General features: G+C 43.1%; 1 protein-coding gene across 1 annotated transcript in view; it reads right to left on the reverse strand.

Annotated features, from left to right (window-relative positions):
* LOC108942584 (Kv channel-interacting protein 2) overlaps positions 1-21,175 on the reverse strand; it is a 92,825-nt gene extending 71,650 nt beyond the window's left edge. Inside the window, exon 1 of the mRNA XM_018766016.2 lies at positions 20,978-21,175. Within this exon, the coding sequence (XP_018621532.1) occupies positions 20,978-21,050 (73 nt within the window). The 5' untranslated portion in view covers positions 21,051-21,175. The remainder of the gene's footprint in view (positions 1-20,977) is intronic.
* Between the last annotated feature and the right edge of the window lie 1,605 nt (positions 21,176-22,780).

The following is a 22,780-nucleotide window of genomic DNA, read 5'->3' on the forward strand; positions in this document are numbered from 1 at the left end:
ATTTTCAACCAGGCCTAAGCCTCAGGCTTGCCTCTGTTGAGGGCTGTCAGTTCCTCAAGCCTGAGAACCAGCTGTGACAGAGCTGTGAATGCTAGTCCACACTAATAGAATTACATTTTTCACAGCAGCCTCCGAGGGGGTAGAGAGAAAGTCATCTGAGCAACTGTGCAACTGGGGTGAACTGATAAGCCCAGCTTCCAATATGCACATCAATAAGAAGGGAGAAGCACATTTTGGAAGATCTCCCATCTTTAAAAAGGGTCTGATGGAGAAGAAAGTATGACTCCAGCCTTAAATATGAAAGTATGTAGTGGCTTGGAGTGCTCTCTAGTGGGGTATCCTACTGAGCCTTGCTACAAGACTCAGTAGGTACTTCTATGTATTCCACCTGTAGAAAATAGCATTTCTGCAGGAGCCTGGGGGGGGGGGGGAGGGGGCTGGCACCAGGTAATCATGGAAAAACACACAGCGGAAAAAGCAGTAACGGGTGCAAGAGGCCAGGAGTTCCTCAAACATGGCAACTTTATTCAAATCCATGTCTAAACTGAGAAAGATTATTATATGCAGAGATACATGTACAGGAAAACACACACAAACAACACTAGGACTGTATTCTATCACATACACACACTTTCAGCCTACAGGGAGTGCTGTATAATGAGTTGATGCTCTTTTTAATGATGCTTTAATCACCACTGAGTACACAAACAGTGTTTACTCAATGAATGCACAAGTAATATTACTTTAACATCACCTGGTGAGTCATGTTGACAGTGAAGCGCTCTCTCTTAGGGCAAGAAAAACTGCTTAACAAATTATGGTTCTCATGTGAAAAGAAGCCATAAGAGCTGATAAAACTGAGAGATTTACTGAACAAGATTGTCTGGTTCACTTATGCCACCGCACACATATTAATTTCCAAACATTTTCTCGCTAATGTAAGAAGTTGCATGCTGCTGGTTTCTAACTTTACCTTTTCTGTACTACTTCCTTGGGTAAAGAAGGTTATCCAGGCACAGACCTACTTGGAAAAAACTATACTTCACAAGACAATTACATGCATAACAAGTACTCAAAAAATGACAAACTGATAACAGAATCAAAAAAGGGGGGTGTGGTGGCGCAGTGGGTTGGACTGGGTCCTGCTCTGTGGTAGGTTTGGGGTTCAAGTCCCGCTTGGGGTGCCTTGCGACAGACTGGCGTCCTGTCCTGGGTTTGTCCCCTCCTCCTCCAGCCTTATGCCCTGTGTTGCCTGGTTAGGCTCTGGCTCCCTGCGACCCCAAATGGGACAAGCGGTTCAGAAAATGTGTGTGTGTGTGTGTGATAACAGAATCAAAACAGTATGAAAAAATTGCGCATAATACAAAACCCTTTGACTATTTAAAAGTTGTGCACATGACTGGTTCTCCATAAAACAGGCAGAAGTAATATGAGCTGGTAGAACATAGTGGAAATAAAGGAAGGGCTCACTCAACTGCCAGCACTGGCAGCTGTGGAAGCCTGTGGTCCAGACAGAGCTCAGGCTGTAGTGGCAGCCAATCACCCCCACGGAGCAGAGGACACTATCCTAACCACCCCAGAGCAACACCAACTGCAAAGGTGTAAAAACATTGGCAGAGACAAACTCCAACAGATGCCTTTTTCAGATAAACACTGAACACTGTTGCGACACAGAGGACATGAACAACATGACCAGCAGGCAGTGAATTGTGAGCACTCAGGGTCTGTTTTTGAGTGCTTTTGGTAAGATCCTTTGGGAGCACTGGTTCTGGTGGATCCTAAAGGAATGTGCTGCAATGTGAAATTTCAGGGGAGCGATGCAAGAGTGAGATGTCCCCTCACACAGTGTTCCTCCAGCCTGTACATATTGACAGAAGCTGTTCTCCTTCCTGAGACCCTGTCAGCTATGTGATTCAGCTCCTCAAATGTGTGTGCACCCAGGAACATTCACCTGCTAGGGTCTACTCCATATCACAATCATACCTCTAAGAGGGACAATCCATAAATCTGCCACGGAATATCTTGCCTGTAGAGGCAGGAGAGCTTTACTGACGGAATACAGTGGTGTGTGTGTGTGTGTTTGTGTATCTGTGTGTCTGAGCGTGTGCTCCTTGAGCCGGACTCTGCTTTCCACCACTCTTCATAATTGACAGCTAAAGCACCGTCCGACCCTGTCTGTGTCTCTCTGTCATTTGCCAGCTCTCGCACCCCCCATCCCCACCTCACAGATGCCAAGAGGATGATTTCATGTCTTTCTATGACCTGACAAGGACAGATGCAATTTTATTTACTAATAGTCCGTCAACAATATATCTACACATGAAACGCTGAAAATTTCAAGTTTGTTACACAACAAATATTTCACTCCCACAAACTGTCCTGGGGATGACCTGCACTGGCAATTAAATCTGGGAGGGGCCAATGGAAGGTTTCATTGTCCTTCCAGAATGGTGGCAGCCATCTAGGGAAACATGTATACAACTATAACTTGTGCAGACACACAGGCTGCAGTCAAACTAAAGCTCTGTGTGCATCACAAGCTTCCAGACAAAGTTGTCAATGCGAGACCAAGTTGATATGTAACTTGCTCTAGGCTTGCAGGTCACAGAAGACAGAAGAATGTCTTAGTAGCCCATCAAGACTCAGTTTAAACAAGCCCAGCTTATCCACCCCCACGGCCCCTTTACTCCCAAAGGTCATGTTGTCAAATTGTCGTCCTATGGACACTAATGCATTAGCTAGATTGGTTTCTGGCAATCCAGACAGCACTTGATAAAGGTCCAAATGAAAGATTGGATCTTTGACCTGGAGTTTGATAGGCAGGTCGCGTTAGTGGAGAGAGCATTAGCCAAGGGTACAGATAGACTCTGGGAGCTGTGTTGAAATAATCAAGGGGACACTACAGAAACCTAACATCATCATCAGGTTTCTCTTCACTGACACAGCAAGTCACTACAGGTTCATCTCTCATACAAACCAGATAAGCGAGAAGAAGCGCTCTAAAGCCACAGGCTACACAGTAAACAGGAGAAGACTGGCATTTAATGACAAGAGGAACTATAGAAGCAAACTGGACCGAGCTACACTTATATATTATATATATATATATATATATATATATATATATATATATATATTATATATGTTTGCTTGGAAAAGTGGACATTATCCCAAAAAGTTTAAGTTCAAAGCTGCGCCACATTTTTATCTGTGGTTAACTGATCAACAGTAACAGACATAACAGAGCATATAGTTCATCAAGATTATACAGTGCTCATATTACTAAGTAATTCAGCTTCAGTTTGGGTACCTTTAATAAGAGGAGAGCCCCACCTGGAATTTTAATCAGCAACCCACTGGTTCTGTGTAACACACACTAGGCTACCTGGCTGTGAGGGCAACAGGAAGCCCTTCCTTTGTGGAGGGCCAGGTTATGAATGGCCATGGATGCCCTGAATGATTTTCTGTGTGGCTTCCCACAGATCCTGAAGTCTTATTTAGGGGGAAGCATTAATATGACCTTATTTTCTGAGCACACTCCCCCACAAACACAAAAAGCAATTTAGAGAGGACAGCCCCTGGCTTGGCCCTGCACAACAGCAGTGTTGGTCGACGCAGCCATCCCCAGGGAGTCTCTGCCCTTTGCTTTCGGCATTTATTTAACACAGCCAGCAGAACAGCAGGACAGCACTCTAGTACCGGTGGCCACATCTCCACCACTGAAAACCCACACAGACCACAAAGCCCAACCCCTCACAACCCCCCCAGTGGGGGGTGCATACGAAAGACACAAATTTGACTCCTAACTGACCTTGCAGTTCTTTTATTATATCAGTTGCACACAGAAGAGCAAATTAGACCTCCATTCGCAGGCATTAAATAACAGCTTAAGTTCACATGATTATCGGCAAAGAAAGCCAGGCACGAGCATGTGGCCAACTTGACTCACAGCTCACAGTAATGGGAAGCTAACACCCTCACCAGGGCCACCATCCCAAAGCCGGCACACACAGACACACATGGCAGTCGCAGTCTCCGGGCATTGCCACAGTGCACTTTACATAGAGAATATATCAATGACATACTAAAATGGAAATGGTGCCTTTATAAAGCACTAGCCAACCACTATGTGTTCAGCACAAAGCAAACATGAGCCACTTGGCAGAAGCAAAGAAACTGAGATAATTTTGAGACACACAGCAGGGAACAGTCAGTGAAACACACACTTCCTACAGCTCTGTATCAGCCACATGCTGGCTACAGCGGTGAAGGCATTGCTCATGTTTCTATTTGCTATTTATTTGCTCTCCTTGTAACCTCAGCTGCTACAAAGAGGAGATGGAGCGGTCTTTCTGAACAGCCCTAATTCAGTCATCTCTTTTGTTCCCTTCACAGCATCTAATGTGAGTAGATCAGATTGGATCTCCTTTACTCTCCATTTTCAGAGACATTCTTACTGTGACACCGGAAATTACATTAAACACACATTATTAAAAATGTTAAACACATGCAGACATTGGGTGAACTTGTCTTGTAATTATTACAGTAAGGCTCGGCGCACCCTTAATATGGCACTAAGATTATTCAGAGCTTTACAAAGCCATCTGCTCCACCACATCATCATCAAAGAGAATTGTCATGCAGCTCTTTGAAAGGGGATCAAACGACTCATTATGAGTTAAAAGTGCTGGCCTGCCAATTAATTAACATTGTCATCACTATTCTTCTGGCAATTCCCTGTGCAAATACTCTCTGCCACACTTAATGCAAGTTCTGTGCTCCCCAGCCGAAGCAAAAGAGTCTCACAAGACCGCTGCTGAGAAAAATAGAGGCAGTTTTTCATTATATCATTCTCGGCAAAGCACAAAAGCAGCCATACTAAGGCTTTCCCACTAGGTCCTCATCACACATATGCCTCTGGTTTCAGCCTCTTGATCGCAGTGCACATGGACCACTGGAGGTCAGGACATGGAGGAAACAGTAGCTCTGCCCTTTGCCAATGCATCAAGGGACAGTCAGTCCCACAAAGAGCCATGAAGACAGGAGATTAAAAGGATACATTTACACCTCTTCTGCTTTGCTTTTTGGGGGAGCGCAAGGGGGGGCCTTTGGCCATGGGAGAGAAAAGCTCTGTTACTGGGGAACATGGGGCCTGAAACCCGTCCTACCACCCTAATGGTAATCCTGTGTGTCCTTGAGGTGGAACCGCACCTAAGATCCTACACATAAAATATGCAACAAAAATTCAAAACAGCATTTAAAAAAATGTGTTCAGCATTTCTAAAGTACCGTATTCTAGTCCCCAGGGCACCATTTCATACTTTAAATCCACTGCCAGTTGAGTGTGTCACCCTGAAGGGTGGAAAGCTCAAGCAGCACCAAAGGGTATTCTTTAAACACACACTTACACTCATTCTGCTATGAAATTTAGTCAAATAACAAAACAGGACCAACAGCAGAAATGAAAAACAGTGCTGCATCTCAGTAGTGCATTTTGCTGGAAGAAAAAAGAATGTGTCACATAGCTGTATGAGTAATTCTGTTAGTAAAGACAAAGAGAGGTGCCAAGAGAAAGTTTCCCCCTCACACCAAATCACGAGTGACAGGGAACACGAGTCCAAACCTTATCTCCAGTAGCTGCAATTAAAGAGTGCTAATGTTTACCTTTTTATTTTGTTCTATAAAAAAGAAAACATAGAATTGTAGAACAACAATGCCTTGGGTTATGTAAAAATCATAAAATACTGAACATTCTGTTTCACTATGACTGGCTGGATATTCACTCCTCTTGCTCATACCTTCACACAATTCCTCTACGGCATCCCTGACAGGCCAAGTCACTAACCTCCCCCGTCCATTTAAAACAAAAGACTCACCAGAGCGTTAGGCTCATTGCAGACACAATTAACTTTTAAAAGAGTTTAATCACATCCAAGACCCAAGCTGAACCAGGAACTGGCAGGAGAATAAATCCTGTCAACAAACTGTCTTCTCCTCTTAGTGCCAGGGGAGGATATTGGCTAGGATTTATGAGTTCACCCATTTATCATTTTCCATAAAGAAAATGGACATCAAGCATGAGCATGTTAATAAGACAGCCACTTTTATAGACCCTATGGCCCTTAGGGGTGAACTGCTGTCCACTGCGGGATCAATGACTAACAATCCACAGCAGGAGTGAGTCTCCCCTCCACAAATCCATGACTGGCTGCCCCCACTGGCAGGTGAACAGTGATTAAAATGCACTGAGGTTGTTACCCACTATAGTTGACAGCCAAGAGTCATCTGTAATTAAATCATATTTTGCAAAATAATTGTATATAATACAGCTGTTGGCTTGCCCTAGCTATGAGCTGTCTCAAGGTCCATTATTTGGCCTCCCATGGTTCCTCAAAGAAGTTACCTACAGCTACCCTTCAACAAAACTGAGCGCACACATGGTGGTTTGGTCGTGAGATATTCGGTTAATTGATCTTCATGTGTTACAGTGCCTTCCACCACAGTAGGAAGCTGAGACAGGCTCGGTTCCTTACATTAAGTTCTCTAAACAACCTTTCCATTTGCACAGACATCTCAGCTCTTTCACTAGCACTAAATATTTAAATAGATCATACTGACAGTCATAAAATATAAACAGCACATTAATCAGTGGCATAAATCACTTGTTTACTCTTAGTGAGAAACTTGTGTATCATGTAAGCACAATACATTTGCAGGAGATGGACCTAATGATAGCATAAATTTTGCATAAAAACATAAGAAGGCAAATAAGCCCAGATGTAAACAGCAATCTTGAAAGGATCTGTGGTGACAAGTACTGAAGACAATGTGTTTGTGCATCGCAGTGCATATACCTCACCAATCTGTCTGCAGCAGAGATAGCACAATCTGCGGATTGTGCAAGACAATGAGAAATGTGGAAGGACTGCCGTTTCATCACGCGCTGATGACCAAACATGAAATGTCCCTGCAGAGGGCAGAAAATTAGCCCTTTTAATGAGGGTATAATTCAAACAGGATTTCAATTTTTCGCTGGAAGAATCAGGTGAAGAGAGCCAGCAAAAAAAGCAGGTTCAGAGAGGCACCGGCACACACTGCAGCGAAGAATAACCTGTCAGTGTTGAGGGACTCAATGGCCTGGCATTGGGGAGCAGTCTTCCGAAAAACGATGACAACATTGTGCCAGCAGGAAAAGCTGTTTGCTGCTGAGTGGTTAATTAAATAATAAAAATAGCTTGCTTATTTATTGCTTGTTCATGACAACGGCGGCAATTTTTTAAAAAATCTGTCACTCATGTATGTGGAACTTCGCTCGTCCATGACAGTTCCGTTTATAAGAGATCCAACTCTTCATCTCTCCTTCAAACATAATGTCACACAGAATAAACAAATCAAAATTAATACTCAGAAACATGTTCTCTTCATTTGTCTGGGATGCTGTGTGCCTTGACTGTAGGATTTCTAGTGGGGTCTGGAGATGCTGGAAAAAAAAAAGCTAACATCTGGAAACATGAAGCGTAACTCATATATTCAGGAGAGATTAAAGTAAAATTATTCTCAGAACAGCCTACTAAAATAAAATAACAGTAACCATATCTGAGTAAAAGTAGGTGCCTTACACAAAATTAAGGACTCAAAGTTACAGCTTTCAGCATTGAGCAGCTGGGAAGTGGGAGTTATGGGGGCGAGTAGCAGAAACATCTCTGTACCGTTTCTGTCCACACAGAGAGACAAGTCCGCAGTTAGAGCAAGAAAAGTATGGAACCCAGTGATGGGCCTGGCATGTGGCTCCAGCTCACCCACACAGCACCCCCATGAGGCCACAACAGCAGTTTCAAACACAAACACACATATTCTCAAACACACACGTTCCTGTCTTCCTGGGGATATCACAATCGCACACGCGCGCACATGTGCACACACTCTCTGAAACATCTCGTCTCAAGCAAGATCGCGGCGAGCCGGAGGCTAACTCGGCATGACAGGGCACAAAGCCAGAGGGGAATGGGACACACCCCAGACGGGACGCCAGTCTACCGCAGTGCACCCCAAGCAGGACTAGAACCCCAAACCCACCAGAGAGCAGGCCCTGACCAAACCTGCTGCGCCACTGTACCCCCCCCCCCCCCCATAACACAATCACTATTAATTTAATATAATAATTGAATCTTACTTCCACATCAATGAAACAAACTCACAACAGTTAAAATAAAATTTCAAAAGTACAATTTTGGTTTTTGTAACGTGATAGTTTTTTAGAAAGGCAAAGGTGTGTTCCTACAAATTGCACCTTTCAGGGGTTTGCAATAGTTTTGGAGATTTCCTTAAACAAAATCCCCTCAAAGCAGAGAAAAACAACACAGACAAGGACACACAGAGAGAGTGCCCCCATGAAGCCAGGTCATAAAGGGGAACAGTTACAGTCAAAGAAAGCCCCGAAGCTGCTCCCTCTCAAGACACCATTAAGCAGAATGCCCAGCACATTTGACTTCACTCTGGTGCACATTTTTAGTCCATTTGTCATTTGTCAGTGAAGATCACTTTTTCTCCCTGCTTTGGTTTATCACTCGCAGCACACCGATCTATGAGTCATTGCTTCCAGGAGTGGATATGAACAGAAAACCCTCCACTGAGTGTTGGCACCCTTCGCTCTGCCTTTCCACCCACCAGTTCACCACATTTCTGCATCTCTCGGTAAATTAGACTGGATGCCAAGCTACCTTGATGCTAATTTCATTGGATGCTGTGCTCCACTCTGTAATGATTGCATTGCTGTCATGTCAGGCGTTTCAGCCATCAATCAAAATGAGCTCCAGCAGTTCTCTTCTCTGTGTCTGGAGACATCATTTAAACCTTATGAAATTTCAATAGGGAACAGGGTGACATAACAGCAGTGCCCAGAGATATGAACTGTGCATCAGAGAGCTTTGTGTAATCCATTTAGCATAGCCAGAGCTTGGAAAATGATATATACCCCCCAGATTTCCATACATGGGGCTCAAGAAGAAATTTAACAAATTGACAGATATTTAAGGCCCTTTTTCACAGATCGATTCCTGAATATAGCTCAATGCATTACAGCTGAATGGGCTCTTTGATATCAAGGCCAAGCCAGATATTACAAAATGTCATGGTTTATTATCAAACATATTGTTGTCCTTTCTTGACCCAGTTTTCACTGGTTGCTGGCCACTCAACCATAGTACGCATGGGTAGGACGTGGCAAGGCAATGATGCATTACAAAGATATACCTGCAGGGCAGGGCAGGGTGAAAGCATTTTATTCTTAATCCAAGAAAACTGCATTGAATTAACCCCACTGCACCAACAAAGTTAGTTGATATGTATGTGACCAACACTACAAAAAATAAAAAATGTAGTGCTACACACAGTCACAGTTTGAGATCAGGCCATTTTGAAACAAGCTGGACTCTCATGTGCTCAACTTATTGAAGAAGGTAGTGATCATACATCGTATCTATTGAGCTCCAGTTTCAAACAAAAAACTAGGAAGGACAGGCCTGATTGTGGCTCCAGCAGCCTGTTGGAAACCAGCTGTTCGATTGTTTGACCAGTGGCCATAACCACAGAGGAAGACATGCAATGAAAGGGGTTCAGATAGACTGGACCACATGTGGCTCTATGTGGGTAGGAGGAGAGTCCACCATGGAGAGTCGCCTGATCAACTAGCCATCATCCTTGGCATATACACACCACATCTGTCTAAGAGATCAAAAACCATTTTCAGCTTTTTGTTCAAGTTCCTTGCACAAGATAGTGCTCTCAGCTGTCACAATGTGTTACAAATGTCAAGGTCATATCCAAAACATCCCCGTTTAGAAGAACCAAATTCAGCTAGGTCGACATATACAGTAAATTCCAGACATGTTTCCTCAGTGAAGAGAGAGCCACAGGGAAGTTAGAGCATACAGTAAGCCTCAGTAGAAAATTAGCTCTCCAGACTAATCCCCTACATTGCTCAGAGTGGGTGCATCAGTCAGCATTTACAGTGAGCCACCATGACCGACTGTTTGGCCCACATGATCACTGCCTGGTGCAACAGAACTCTGTCGCTGCCACCAGGTTCACGTTTCTCTGGCTGTAGTGCTGCTGGGGTTTCCGCTTAGATGCTCCACCTGCAGCATCCCCATCTGTGTTCCAAATGTAAGAAATTGGCTTATAGCGGGGAGTTCAAGCACTGGGACCCTCTCTGTGGGACAGTGCCGGCAATGCCTTCATAAAGCAGGACTTCCCTCAATGAGCGACAAGCTCCGTGGCACCCACTCCTACTGCTGACAACTTTTGAAATTAATTACCAAGTCTGTGAATCAGACTGCTGAACTGCAAATGACAAACACCAGTTGTTACTACACTACAACAACATTTGCCCCACCGCTGCTGCTTAGAATTCAAAGCATTTTTCTTAATGCATGTTCTCTGGGTTTACTTCAGCTCACTGAACCTGCAAGCATTTTCAAAAGAGTGACCAATCAGCAGGTTTCTCAGTGTGATGTGCAATGTGAAGTACAACGTGATGTACAGGTGACCTTGCCACATCTGGTGTGAGTTCACATTCCACCAGGTCTCTGAAATAGTCTAGAAATGGTGAAAGCACCCCCAAAAGTAGAACCACTATAACTGGCAATGCTAGTACATTCCTGGAATCAGTTCAAAAAAGAGTATTATCCCTGGTTATTCTGCAGACAAGCAGCTGCTTCATGTGGGATGTTTAAGGAAGAACATGTACTGCTGTCATCTTGTGAAGATCACAAATAGGAGAATCCATCCTCTTGAAGGGAAAAACTCAAATAGGAAGGAGGAGGTGGAATTGTGGAGGTGTCTTAGCGATTAAAAAGTTTTAAATGTTTTAATCAGCTTGTAATAAGGGGTTGTCTGAAAAAAATCCCCTCAAGAATCTTTAATTTATAGATTAATTAAAAAACATGCACAAAGTAAAGAGATTTGTAAACATGCAGATTATCAGTAATTTAAAACTGCAATAATGAAGACAGAATTTTGAAACACCTTGTTCAGTTCAAATGCACATGAGGAATGATGGCGCATTTCAGGCTTGTCCATATGCTCCAGCATGTGTTCAGCCCGCAGCAACAAATCCTGTCATCCTAAAACCCCCTGACTCACTCACCACTACTACACACGCTTATGAAAAACTGCTAGCACAGTCCCACCAGCCCATCTCCTGGAAGCACAAAGCATCAGCCACCTTTCCCTCTCAGTCACAGCCCTTTTAGCCCTCTGCTTTCACCCATACTCCAGTATACTCCAAGTAGAGCAGAGTGACAATACAACAAATAAGCCAAATTTAAGAGAGAGTAGCAAGGGAACGGTGTGTCAGTACGATAGATGAGCTGGTACCCCAAGTTCTAAGGTATTGGCACTTGCTGTGCTCTCTCTCTTTTGAGAACCCCTCATACTGTATCCTAAGCATAACTGTAACTGAGTCCTGTATTCCATGTCAGCACTGTATTAATGACTGCCCCTCCACAGTTAACAGCCCTGTGCACAAAGCATGTCCCTAGCAGTCACCAGCCTACAGTCACTTCCACCTCCACTCCATACCTTCTTGGCTTCTGAACCTCATTTGTCTGATCTATTTCCACTGTGAAACCTTTCTACTGTGAAATGTTTCTCTTTATCTCTTCATCTCTGTTATGTTGTCCATTATATATTCAGGTACAAAACTTTTTAAAGACTGGCTATTCAGAAATTCATGTAATCCAAGCTCCGGCACTAACCTCAGTATGCACTCCATTAATTTTTCTGCAGTAATGTGTATAGTGGCTGAAAGGCTCAGACAGTGCGGGCCTTCAGCTAAGCCAGGTCATCTGCCAGCACTGGTTGGGATTTCTCAACTAAGCTCAAAGCCCAGTACTCCAGCCAGCAATGTGCTGGGGTCTCCAGGGCTTTAGCTTCCCTCCCCCCTTGTCTCTCACCCAGACTCCAATGACATTCCACAGACATCCTCCCAGAGTGGCTTCCCTCTGGCCTGCAAACTAAGCACTTATAAATGAAACTGTGTTTACAGAAAAGGAGCGCAGAGGTTATTTTAATTAACGATCCCAACCTCTGAAGATGTGGTCTGAGATTAATCTCATTCTGATCGATCCACTAGTCTGTGCCATCATAGCAAGGTGATGTTCCCTGAGAGGGGGGAGGAGTGAAGGATGGTATGCTGAACAGGGAGCAGCAGAATGGGAGGAACCAGATCAAGAGAATGTGCCCTGTGCCGACTCAACTGACATTATTCCTAAAAAAAAATCTTCACACCTGAAGAAAGCATGTATCAACCAAATACAGGAGCCCTTCAATTATGGCATTTGTAGCATATTAAATTTTAAATGAGCAATGAATTCACATCTTTGTAGTCTAAATTTTCTGTGCTCTCTTCATATACTTGTTCCTTCCTATTTTTCACTGAAATCTAGCAAACAGCATGGTCAGAAGGATCACTTTAGGACAAATGAAGGTCAAATCCATCTATTAAAATGAATCAAAAAGCAACAGTAAAAAAAACATCAAATGTCTCCTTTTATGACCAAATGAAATGTACCTTAAAATCAATTTATAAGCTACAGTTAACCTGCAGTTAAAAGAAATGCCTTATAGGCAAAAGAATTAAAACTCATAAAATGAGATCTTTCATAACACAAAGGAATACACAAAGAGTCCCAGCAAAATCAGTACCAGCATCAGTGACTATCTTACATCTCAGAATTTAAGCACCTACATGGCATTGTTTTATTCTCCCCTAACCGAAAGATTTTATTTTCTTACATTTCACAGCATGTTACACATATGGTTTTTGATGATGTTTAATCAAATGTTTCAATGTTTCTTCTTAAGTCACATGTGGCACAGGCTATGCACAGCAACACTGGGGGACACTGGTCCCACCCACAAGCATACCAGGTAACAGTTAGTAACAGTCAGTTAAACAATTTGATTGCCTACATGCCAGCCTATAACCAGTATGCAACTTTCCCAGAGTGAGTGCAAGGAGAGGAGGAGTTGGTAGTATAAAGTAGTATAGTAGTATATAGTTAAAGCTGCTGCCTTTGGACATAAAGGTTGGAGGTTTAAATCCCACCTCCAGCTGCAGTACCCTTCAGCAAGGTCTTTACCCTAAATTGCTCCAGAAGAATTACCCACCTATATAAATAGGTATATTGATGTAGGTAACTTAACATTGTAAGTTGCTTTGGAGAAAAGCAAATGAATAAATGTAATGTAAATGAAGAAGAAGAAATCTGCAAAACTCCAGAAAAATAAAAGGGGGTTGAGAGTTCTCACAGTCTGATTTATATGCTTTTCTTTATTATAGTCACAAACACATGTGTGGGTGGCATTGTGGAATAGCTGGTACACCTAATGTCTCACAGTTCCATGTTTGTGGGTTAGTTCCTTTGCTTGTGTGAAAGTTCCTTACACTAGACTACAGTCAAGTTCATGTTTACTATCAGCTAGGTTTGTGTTGACTGTGAGAAGTTTGCATTTTCTCTATTTTAGAGAACAACAAAAGCATTTCCCTGTGTTTTACCACCAAATGTGTGTCCTGTGTCCAGTATTTTAATTAATAAGACAGTAACAGCAGGTTAGTAACCTTATATGGAGCTTTAATTCAAAGAGCTACCCTGTTGTGTTATGATAGCCAGCATCATGAACCAAAGCTTGTCCATGTGTATACTATATGATCAGGATATAATTTTGACAAACTAGCTAAATAAACCTAGTAAACTCAACCTGGCTCTGACTCATCTGTTTTTTAGGTACATTCCATCTACATACATTAAAAACCTGTGTTACATAATCTAGAATCTGAAACTGTCTAATTAATATCCACTGATACAATGTAAAGTAATGGCATATATGAATACTACAAGCCATGGAATATGGAAGCTTTTTCACTCTACTGTTAAACAGCAGTCATACTGCTGCCTTATGACTTATTGAGCTAATTGAAATGATTTGTGTCTGGTAGAGGGGGTGCAGTGGTGCAGTGGGTTGGACCACAGTCCTGCTCTCCGGTGGGTCTGGGGTTCGAGTCCCGCTTGGGGTGCCTTGCGGCGGACTGGCGTCCCGTCCTGGGTGTGTCCCCTTCCCCCTCCGGCCTTACGCCCTGTGTTGCCGGGTAGGCTCCGGTTCCCCGTGACCCCGTATGGGACAAGCGGTTCTGAAAATGTGTGTGTGTGTGTGTCTGGTAGGGAACACTTGCAGCCTTTGTTAATTGCTGCATAAATAACAGCATAAAAATCAATTCAAAAAAGAAAATCCAGGGAACTCTTCAAGTCTGAGATAAACATTGAAATAATTTTTTTATACTGCTATACTGAAATATATTAAGACCAAGAAAAAAATGTCATTATGGTGGTACTTCTCCACAAACATAGTGACAGATTACTTCAGGGCATTGCCTGCAGCAAAAAGTTTCAATGTTTTCGTACAGAGCTGACAACACACCTAGGAGGTGCAACAGTTAATGTACAGGTAATTAAACTGTAACTAACCATTATACATCATAAATGACAGTATAAACAGAGAACAGACAACTCATTCTTTGACAAATATGGGATAATTTTAATTCTTGCATTTATTTCTGGATACTTGACAGCTTTAAGAAGAGAAATGTGAAAGGCATCTGTCATAAAAGTATTAATTTTCCCACCTCAGATATGTTTATCAGACCCAAAACCTCAACAGCATTGGGATTATTATTTTGTGTTACGTTGTAATTTTTTGCTACTGTTTGCCACTATCCATATGAAATGAGGACTTTTTATCTTATTGCTAAATATTAAAGAAAGATTAAATTGTCATTGCTTAACTTTCAACCCAGAGTCACATTCCAAAGAGAACCATCACATATCAACTACTATTAATATTCTGAATATGACAGAATTATTGTTGTTTTCCATTAAAAAAAAAAATCCAGTCCAACTGCATTGTCCGTATGTGTTTTCTTCATCATTCTTAGGAAGAATAGTGGCCAAAAATATAATGTCCTGGATGTGCTGAACTAAACACTCATTTTTCCTCATCACAGTTAGAAACAGAGCTAAAATGTAATCACCACACATGTTGGGTGTCAACACAGACTGCACAAAACTAAGCATATCTTGGATACTCATCAAAATATTGCACTACACTCCATAAGCCTGAAGAGGTAGCGAAGCCAGCTGCCCCGGTCAAGCAAGACTCACAGCAACGGTGCAGTAAAAATGGGCTTGACTGCCTTGTCAGAGGCCTTCTCTGTTAATGCCCTCATTGTTTGTCTTCCTACTGTCCACATCCAGGCACAGTAATTTATGATCTGTTGAATGAGTTGTTGAATGCTGCATCGTAGACTCTTGGGATGAATGTTTGTCTTCATCGTGTCCTTGTAGATGAACTCCATCAAGGATTTCAGGATTGTTGTTTTCATCTCTGCCTAATACATTCTATTAATTTCTTCCACAAATGTGCTAATGCATCCATGCCTGAACACACAATAAGACAGAAACACTCTCCCATTAACCCAGTCACGCATGCATATGCACATGCTCATACACACCTTGCTTCACACACACACACACAGCGTCTGAAACCGCTTGTCCCAAGCGGGGCTGCGGCAAGCGAGAGCCTAACCCAGCAACACAGAATGTAAGGCTGGAGGAGGAGGGGACACAACCAGAACGGGATGCCAGTCCATCACAAGGTGTCACAAGGCACCCCAAGTGGGACTCAAACCCCAGACCCAGAGAGTAGGACCCGGCCAAACCCACTGCGCCACCGCGCCCCCCTCACCTTGCTTCAGCACTTTTAAATCAGAATAGGGCATGGCAGTTACTTTCAGCTACTTTCATTATTTAACAGCACTTTCCTGCTTTTCCATTTCAAACCTCCCATGGACCAATCCACACATAAGCATGCAAGCCCACGTCTCGCACACCCCCCATCTACAAACACACTTTTAATTTGGTTCTCTCTTTTCGATATTACTCTGCCATACCATGACAGTCACTGCTTTCTCTTTTCTTGTGAAAATATCCTCGTTAGTCACAAGAGAATAAGAACATGCTATATTTTAAGAAAACACTAACAGTGAGTCCACAGGAAGACAAGAAATGTAGGGCGTCGCTCTGCAGCACACCAAAGCTTGCTGATTTCAACAGTAGAAGCCATCCGATTGTTTCAATGTCCTGTCACCACCACTACTGAACTGAGAATACAGTGCCAATGAATTTTCATCCTTCCGCTGTGAAAAGTTGCACAGAGCCAATGTAAGGGTCCGGTCAAAGTGTCCAGTCAAAGTGCCTACTTCTTAATGGAGGGATAGGGCAAACCTCAGCTTTTCTAAAGCAACCCCCCATTATACTGTGAATACTGAACCAAGGGAAATATTTGAGTGAGAATCAGTCTCATATTCTCCCCAGTGTAATTATCCAGAAGTGAAGCAAAGGAAACATGTGAGGGTGGGTCTCAGCTCCTCTAGAGCACCCCAGCACACTGAGACAGTGGAAGTGTTGAGTACTCAAGTGAAGGAAAGGTGGGCAGGGATGTGTATCAGCTTTTCTAAAGGATCCCAACCAGGCATAATACATTTGCTAATACATACTAATTACATGCGTGCGCACACACACACACACACACACACACACACACACACACACACACTGTCTGAAGTCACTTGTCCCAAGCGGGGTTGTCAGTGAGCCAGAGCCTAACCCAGCAACACAGGGTGAAAGGCCGGAGGGGAAGGGGACACAGCCAGGATGGGATGCCAAACCGCCGCAAGGCACTCCAAGCAGGACTCGAACCCCAGGCCCACCAGAGAGCAGACCTGGCCAAGCCCGTTACGCCACAGCTCCCCCATACTAATTTCAGTTGCAGAACTGTAGAGGAAAAATTACAGGAAAACATCACTTTGGGGAGGTGTGGGTGGAAAAAACTTACTGTTCAAGAAAAATGTTGAAAAAAAGCACTTTTCTGGTTTGAAAAACGCGTTCCAGAACAGTTGTCTGCTGAAACCCTGTCAAATGGAACAGACAATACTGTGGCTACGAGCTTAATGTTCATTTGAAATTAACTATTAACTTGTCTGGTGTGAAGTGAATGGACAGCAACCTGGGGTTAAGAGGAGACCGTAGTGTACGGGTAATGGAAGGGGGACTTGCTCTTCACAGCACAGCCAGCAAAGCAAAAGAAACCCGGAGTACAGAATAAGTAAGGCACTTCTCTGCAAGTAAAATCACACATAGTATCATAATTGCTAATGAGGCCTTCTCACATCACCACTGGATTTCAGAGTGACACGTCCCAATTAAACAACAGTGTTGTATTTGTTGTGTTATTGGCCTGGTCACAGTTCCATTCAGCGGCGACCCAAGTGTGTTTTTATAAGACATTCTGTTCATTGCATGTGCCACCTTGCTATGTCTGCAGTGTTCATTTTTTGCACTCTGCCTGTACCGTCAAGATGCATATTCACCACATCAAAATTCCATTAAAATTAAACAAAGAAACAGTGCAAAGGCATCAGCAGTTATTCTCATAAATGTTTTAATAGACCCAGACTTCACAGCTCAAGCAAAAGAGTTGAATACAGGCACAGATTCTGCAAGTATGCCTTGATCCATCAAAGCAGGATACTGTGGATCATGGTGAAGAAGGTACAGAAACAGGCTGTGTACAGGTTATTTTTGGGAAGCTGTGCTGCACTCAGAAAGCGCCGTATTTTATGGACCTGGTCCAGCTAGAGACCACCCACGTTAACATGGCACCACACGGGTCAGCCTGCCACGCGAGGCCACTCGCACCACAAGTATGGAGAGGCAGCAATGAATCACCCAGCCTCTCCCTGCTTACACCCACTACAAACACAGAGAAACCTGTCACCAGAAAACGGGCCAGGGATGTGCAGGAGGCTGATGAGCTGCTTCTCATGAACCACACCGTGAGTCTCCATAGTATACCACTTAGCATCTCAGATCTCAAAGGATGAGCACAAAGTTAGAGAACAGCAGTAGAAGGGTATGGGGAAGCTCTATATGAGACTGAATTATAAAAGTAAAGGTGGCGCACAGGCCACTGAGGGCAGGACCACTGTACAAAAAGAACACCAATTACCTGAACAGCAGGATACTTTTGAAACATACCTGCGTTAAACAGTAGTATGTTTCTTTACGTACTTTTTAATGTCTTTTTCAAGCAAGATTCCATAGTTTAAGAAAAGCATAGATATACAAAATCTAAATGCTCAAAAAAGGCAAAACTTCATGCAATTCATAATGTTGAAAAAGACATTGTGTTTGACTAAATCTAAAAAAGACTTGACAGTAGCCTACTGAGGCAGCTTTGGTTGGAGAAATATACACCCATAGCAGTGCCTATTCCAAAATAATTCAGTTTCCCACATGCAGTGGCACCACAAAAGAATGCAAAGAATATATAATGAATGCAGCTCAAAGAAGTAAGTAGAAATGCACCAGTTAGCTATTTGGAGTAAGGCAGCCTTTGTTGCACAGGAATAAAGCCCAAGCCAGTCTTTCAAACACAACAACCTCCATGTGACAATGTAAAACTACACTTAGAGGTAAAACAGACAAACTTCAACAAAACCCATATTTCTGGAAAAAAATTTGTTCACCCCCATAATTAATCTGATCAAATTAAGATGCAATTATAAAGAGCAGGTGGAGGAAAACAATGACTTCTACTAAAGTGCACATGGGAATTCAATGAAAAAAATCTCGCAAACGCTTCTCATATCCATCTTATTGTATAGGGAATTCAGTAATCTTCCAATTAAGAGTAGCTGGCATAGGCATAGAGAGGACAGAAGGTAAGGGCCACAATTCTGACAAAATAGTACAAAGTGTGTGAATCTCAGGTGTACAAGCAGACAGGTGGGTTTTGAAGAATTGTTTAGGCCAGTATTCCGCAAAAGAACTGGGGAGCAGGACACTGTATTTCTGCATTGCCACCATTCCTCACTCTCGCTCTCGACTTCATTCAATACTAAATGTGTATTGAATATTAAACCCTAACAGTAGGAGAAATTATGAACGACTGTAAACCAGGCAGTCTACAATCCAAATGAAAGAATTTCAGTTTTCTGACTTCATCACAAATCTGCAACTGGTTCAGTAGATCTGGACCTAGTTGAAAAAAAGCCATTTACAACATACAATGGTCATAGATATCATTAAAACTCACCACCTGCATGGTGACACAAACAGCAAAGAGGACAATGGGATTCCCCTTCTAAAATGTTTTCACAAGAACTGTTCTAATGTCAAAATTGTGAGAAGCTGCCTATAGCATAAAAGAACATTTTCATTTGCACCAACCCAACTGGAAATAAACTCTTTTTGCTACACTCAAGTGAAGACAACAGGACAGTGAGTCTTCAATACTATTTGAGAAGGGAGACTCAAGGTTCCGCTGGCTGCAGTGCCTCAACCACTCCAAATGCTCAAAGCTCACAAAACCACATGACCACTTGGTCCCACACAGAATTAACTATTATCACAAGGTAAATGTGATGATGTGAGTCTGTAGAGCTGCAATGCAACACACTGGCTAGCCGGGGAAACAGTGATATTATTTTACATTTTACTTGTGTCAAATGGAAAAGCTTTGCATACCATTTTAGACTACATGAAATTGCAAAATAAAGATCAATGCATTTCTCTTTTCCATTAGAAGTCAAAAACATTGAAATGATTTTGTAAACTGGTTCTATTCCTTTTTCTGTAGGTATCTTCTGTAAACACCACTTCAAGCCCAGCTCTAAAACAAGCCATTAAATTGAGGTGCCTACGCAGTCAGTGTGGCAAAATGTGATCATTTATCATGTAATTACAAGGGGCGTTCAGAAATATTCAGGTTTGTGATTCAGAAACACTAAAAGAAAGCATAATTTTACTTCAGAGACCGGTTTGGTAGAAGCTATAGTGTACATGTATGTGGATAAAAGTGCTTTTTTAGGAGCAACTTGCTTTGCTCATCTACACATATTGGTCCCTCAATAACTGCCAAGTTATTACACCACAGCTCATCCACCACTTTCATTTTATTGTGCCAAAAAGGAAATCTACCTTGTAAAACCTGTGTGATGAGCACACTTACTTCATCAAAATCTAGAAATCTGTGAAATTGAAAATGTCATTTAAATGTCAATTAGATGATGATGGACTCAGAAGTGCCCTAACATGACAGTCTTGACCTGTGACAGCAGTGGGCTGCATGGGGGCCCTTTTCCTACCTGGCAAGTAAGAGCATAACTACTCATTAGAATAACTAAAGAGTATTATGCTTCAGAAATGTAAAGTTTCCAGTGATTTATAGCAGAGTGGAGAGTTGAAAAAGGGCTGTTTATTCAACACTGAATGAAACATTCTAAGACCATGAACATAAAAAAAATCTGCCAAAAATGTTCCATTATCAGGTTTCACGTTACACCCAATTATAGGCTAATAATAAGACCTTTAAAAGTCTTTTTTTAATAGGGTGAAGGAGCCAATACACATATTCTAAAACCTTTAAGTATCAATAGTAAAACAGGTAAAACTATGGATCAGCTCCGCTTTATTGGTATTTTTTCGATCAGGAAAAGTCAGTCGGATGCTTAGAATGCAGCCAGGTCAGCAAACTGTAACCGCACACACATGCAAAGGACAAAGCGAATAAACAAAATAAAAAGTGCAGCGTTCGCCAGGAGTTCATAGTCTGGGCGGAAATAATTTAGATACATAACATAATTATTAATAAAGACTCAAATTTTTATATATACCCTGCACACCTAGCTGGTCAAGTTCAGGACAGGTTTTTTGTGAAACTGCGGCAATGGGGCCGACTGGTTATAGTGCTTCCAGTTGTGAGTTATAAACAAGGATATTCTTTTTTTCCATACTTCACTAAGTCTAAGGCACACTGCACTTTTCATTGTACAAATATTACCAAAAATGCATTTACTCACCGGTGAGAGGGTCGTAGGAGCCGTCCAGCTCCCTCGAGTCCGACAAGCTTTGCTCTCTGTTTTTTGCCTTCATGTCTAGTGCAACTCTCAGTTACAGAGTGTACGGATGTGTAGAAGCGCGGTCCTTCCCACGGTCTCGTGCTGTTACTTTCCCATTAAGAGTGAGGGGAGTGCCAGCCGTGCCCGTGGAGCCCCGTGACCGAATGCGATCAGTGCCCAGTAAGAGCAGTTCCCAGTCCGATCGGTGCCCGTGGAGCGCCGTGCCTGCTGCGATCGGTGCCCAGTGAGCCGTGCCCGGTGCTATCCTAAGCCTTCTCACAGAGAAACTCCTGGCCGTGTGCGCTGCTCTCCCGATCGAGCCCGTGCGTGTGGGCGGGTGCAAAACCGGGGAAACGGCATCACCTGTGTGTTTGACCCTGTGTTGGAGCGAATGCAGTCCGGCAGTGACTGACAGACCCCGGGGCTTTACAGACACGCGGACTCCGAGAAGAAGGTGCCGCGTGTGTTCGGGATGCTTAAGTTCCGGCTTCTGTCAGCTCCCCTCTCTCTCTCACACATACACAAACCTCCGTGAATGTCTTTTCGACTGATACGTCAGTTATAATTCCTAGGTGGCAGGAGTTAAACATCGACAAGAAACATTCTGACACTGATCGCGGTGTTTCGCCTCCCTTCGGTTAGTGGTGCGAGACGCGCTCGGTGCCTCTCCGCTCCAATGTCACCCCATCAGTGAAGCCCTTCCCCTGATGAGCCTCACGTGTGTCACCTCACAAAGTACCACTGAGGGCCGAACAATACATTTCCATACCTGTGTTGTTTTTGGGGTGTAAGAGTGGTGCTACTCGAACCGGACGGACGGCCACTGCGTCGCTGTTCACTGTTCCGCGTGTCAGCAGTCAGGATAGTGCCAGTGGCATAATTAATACGCAAAGGAAAATAGCGCATTAATCGCGTGTACCAAACACGCACTGTAATTTCTCTGAGAAAAATAATACAGTTCGGAAACAGACGTGACATCTGGAGTTTTGTAGAACTTTCAGTGCACTTTGTTTGCGCAGGTGCTGAGAGACAACGCTCCGCTCAGGACTTTTGGAAGGCTTCAGGAATCTCCCGGGAGCTGGTTCGAAGACCATCAGCTGTGCTTGCTTGTGTTCGGAACCGTTATTCATTTTTGCATCTTTTAAAATTGTATGTGACAAACAGGAACAGCAGTGGCCCACAACGAGACTAAGACATAACACTCTTGTACCGTTAAAACACGAACACATACGGGTGCACAGAACAATATCAAGAGGTAAGGTTACAGTGAGTGACTAGCAGCCTGGGGTGCTGCTGCACCTCTACTTAGTTCCAATAGAGTGATCCAGCATTGCAGAGTTTGTTCGAATTGTTGTGCAGTTTACAGTTTTAACTAGTCAAAGATTAACAGATACTCGAGTCTACCACATATTTGAGTGTAGAGCAGAGATCCATGGTTTTGTTTCAAAGGGATCCTGTGAAAGGCAGGCTCATGTTTTACATCGTCTTGCCACGTAGCTGATGCAGCGAAGACAGACAGCATCATCATAAACATCTAAAATGGACACATCAAAAAATACAAGCGCAAATATAAGAAAATAACGCCCTTGGTCCGAGGACCCCTATTTTTCAAAGACCAGCAGCTTAAGCTAGTCTTCGCAGCCTGCTTAGCACCCCTTACGATTTCCTCCCCTCTTTCGCTGGCAGCCACACTCACCTCTTATATTCCCTGTGAGTTCCCACAGCAGTTGAACACTTTTTTTTTTACCCACAACTCAACTATTT

The sequence above is a fragment of the Scleropages formosus genome, chromosome 8 (genome assembly GCF_900964775.1).
Source record: "Scleropages formosus chromosome 8, fSclFor1.1, whole genome shotgun sequence".
Lineage (NCBI taxonomy): Eukaryota > Metazoa > Chordata > Actinopteri > Osteoglossiformes > Osteoglossidae > Scleropages > Scleropages formosus.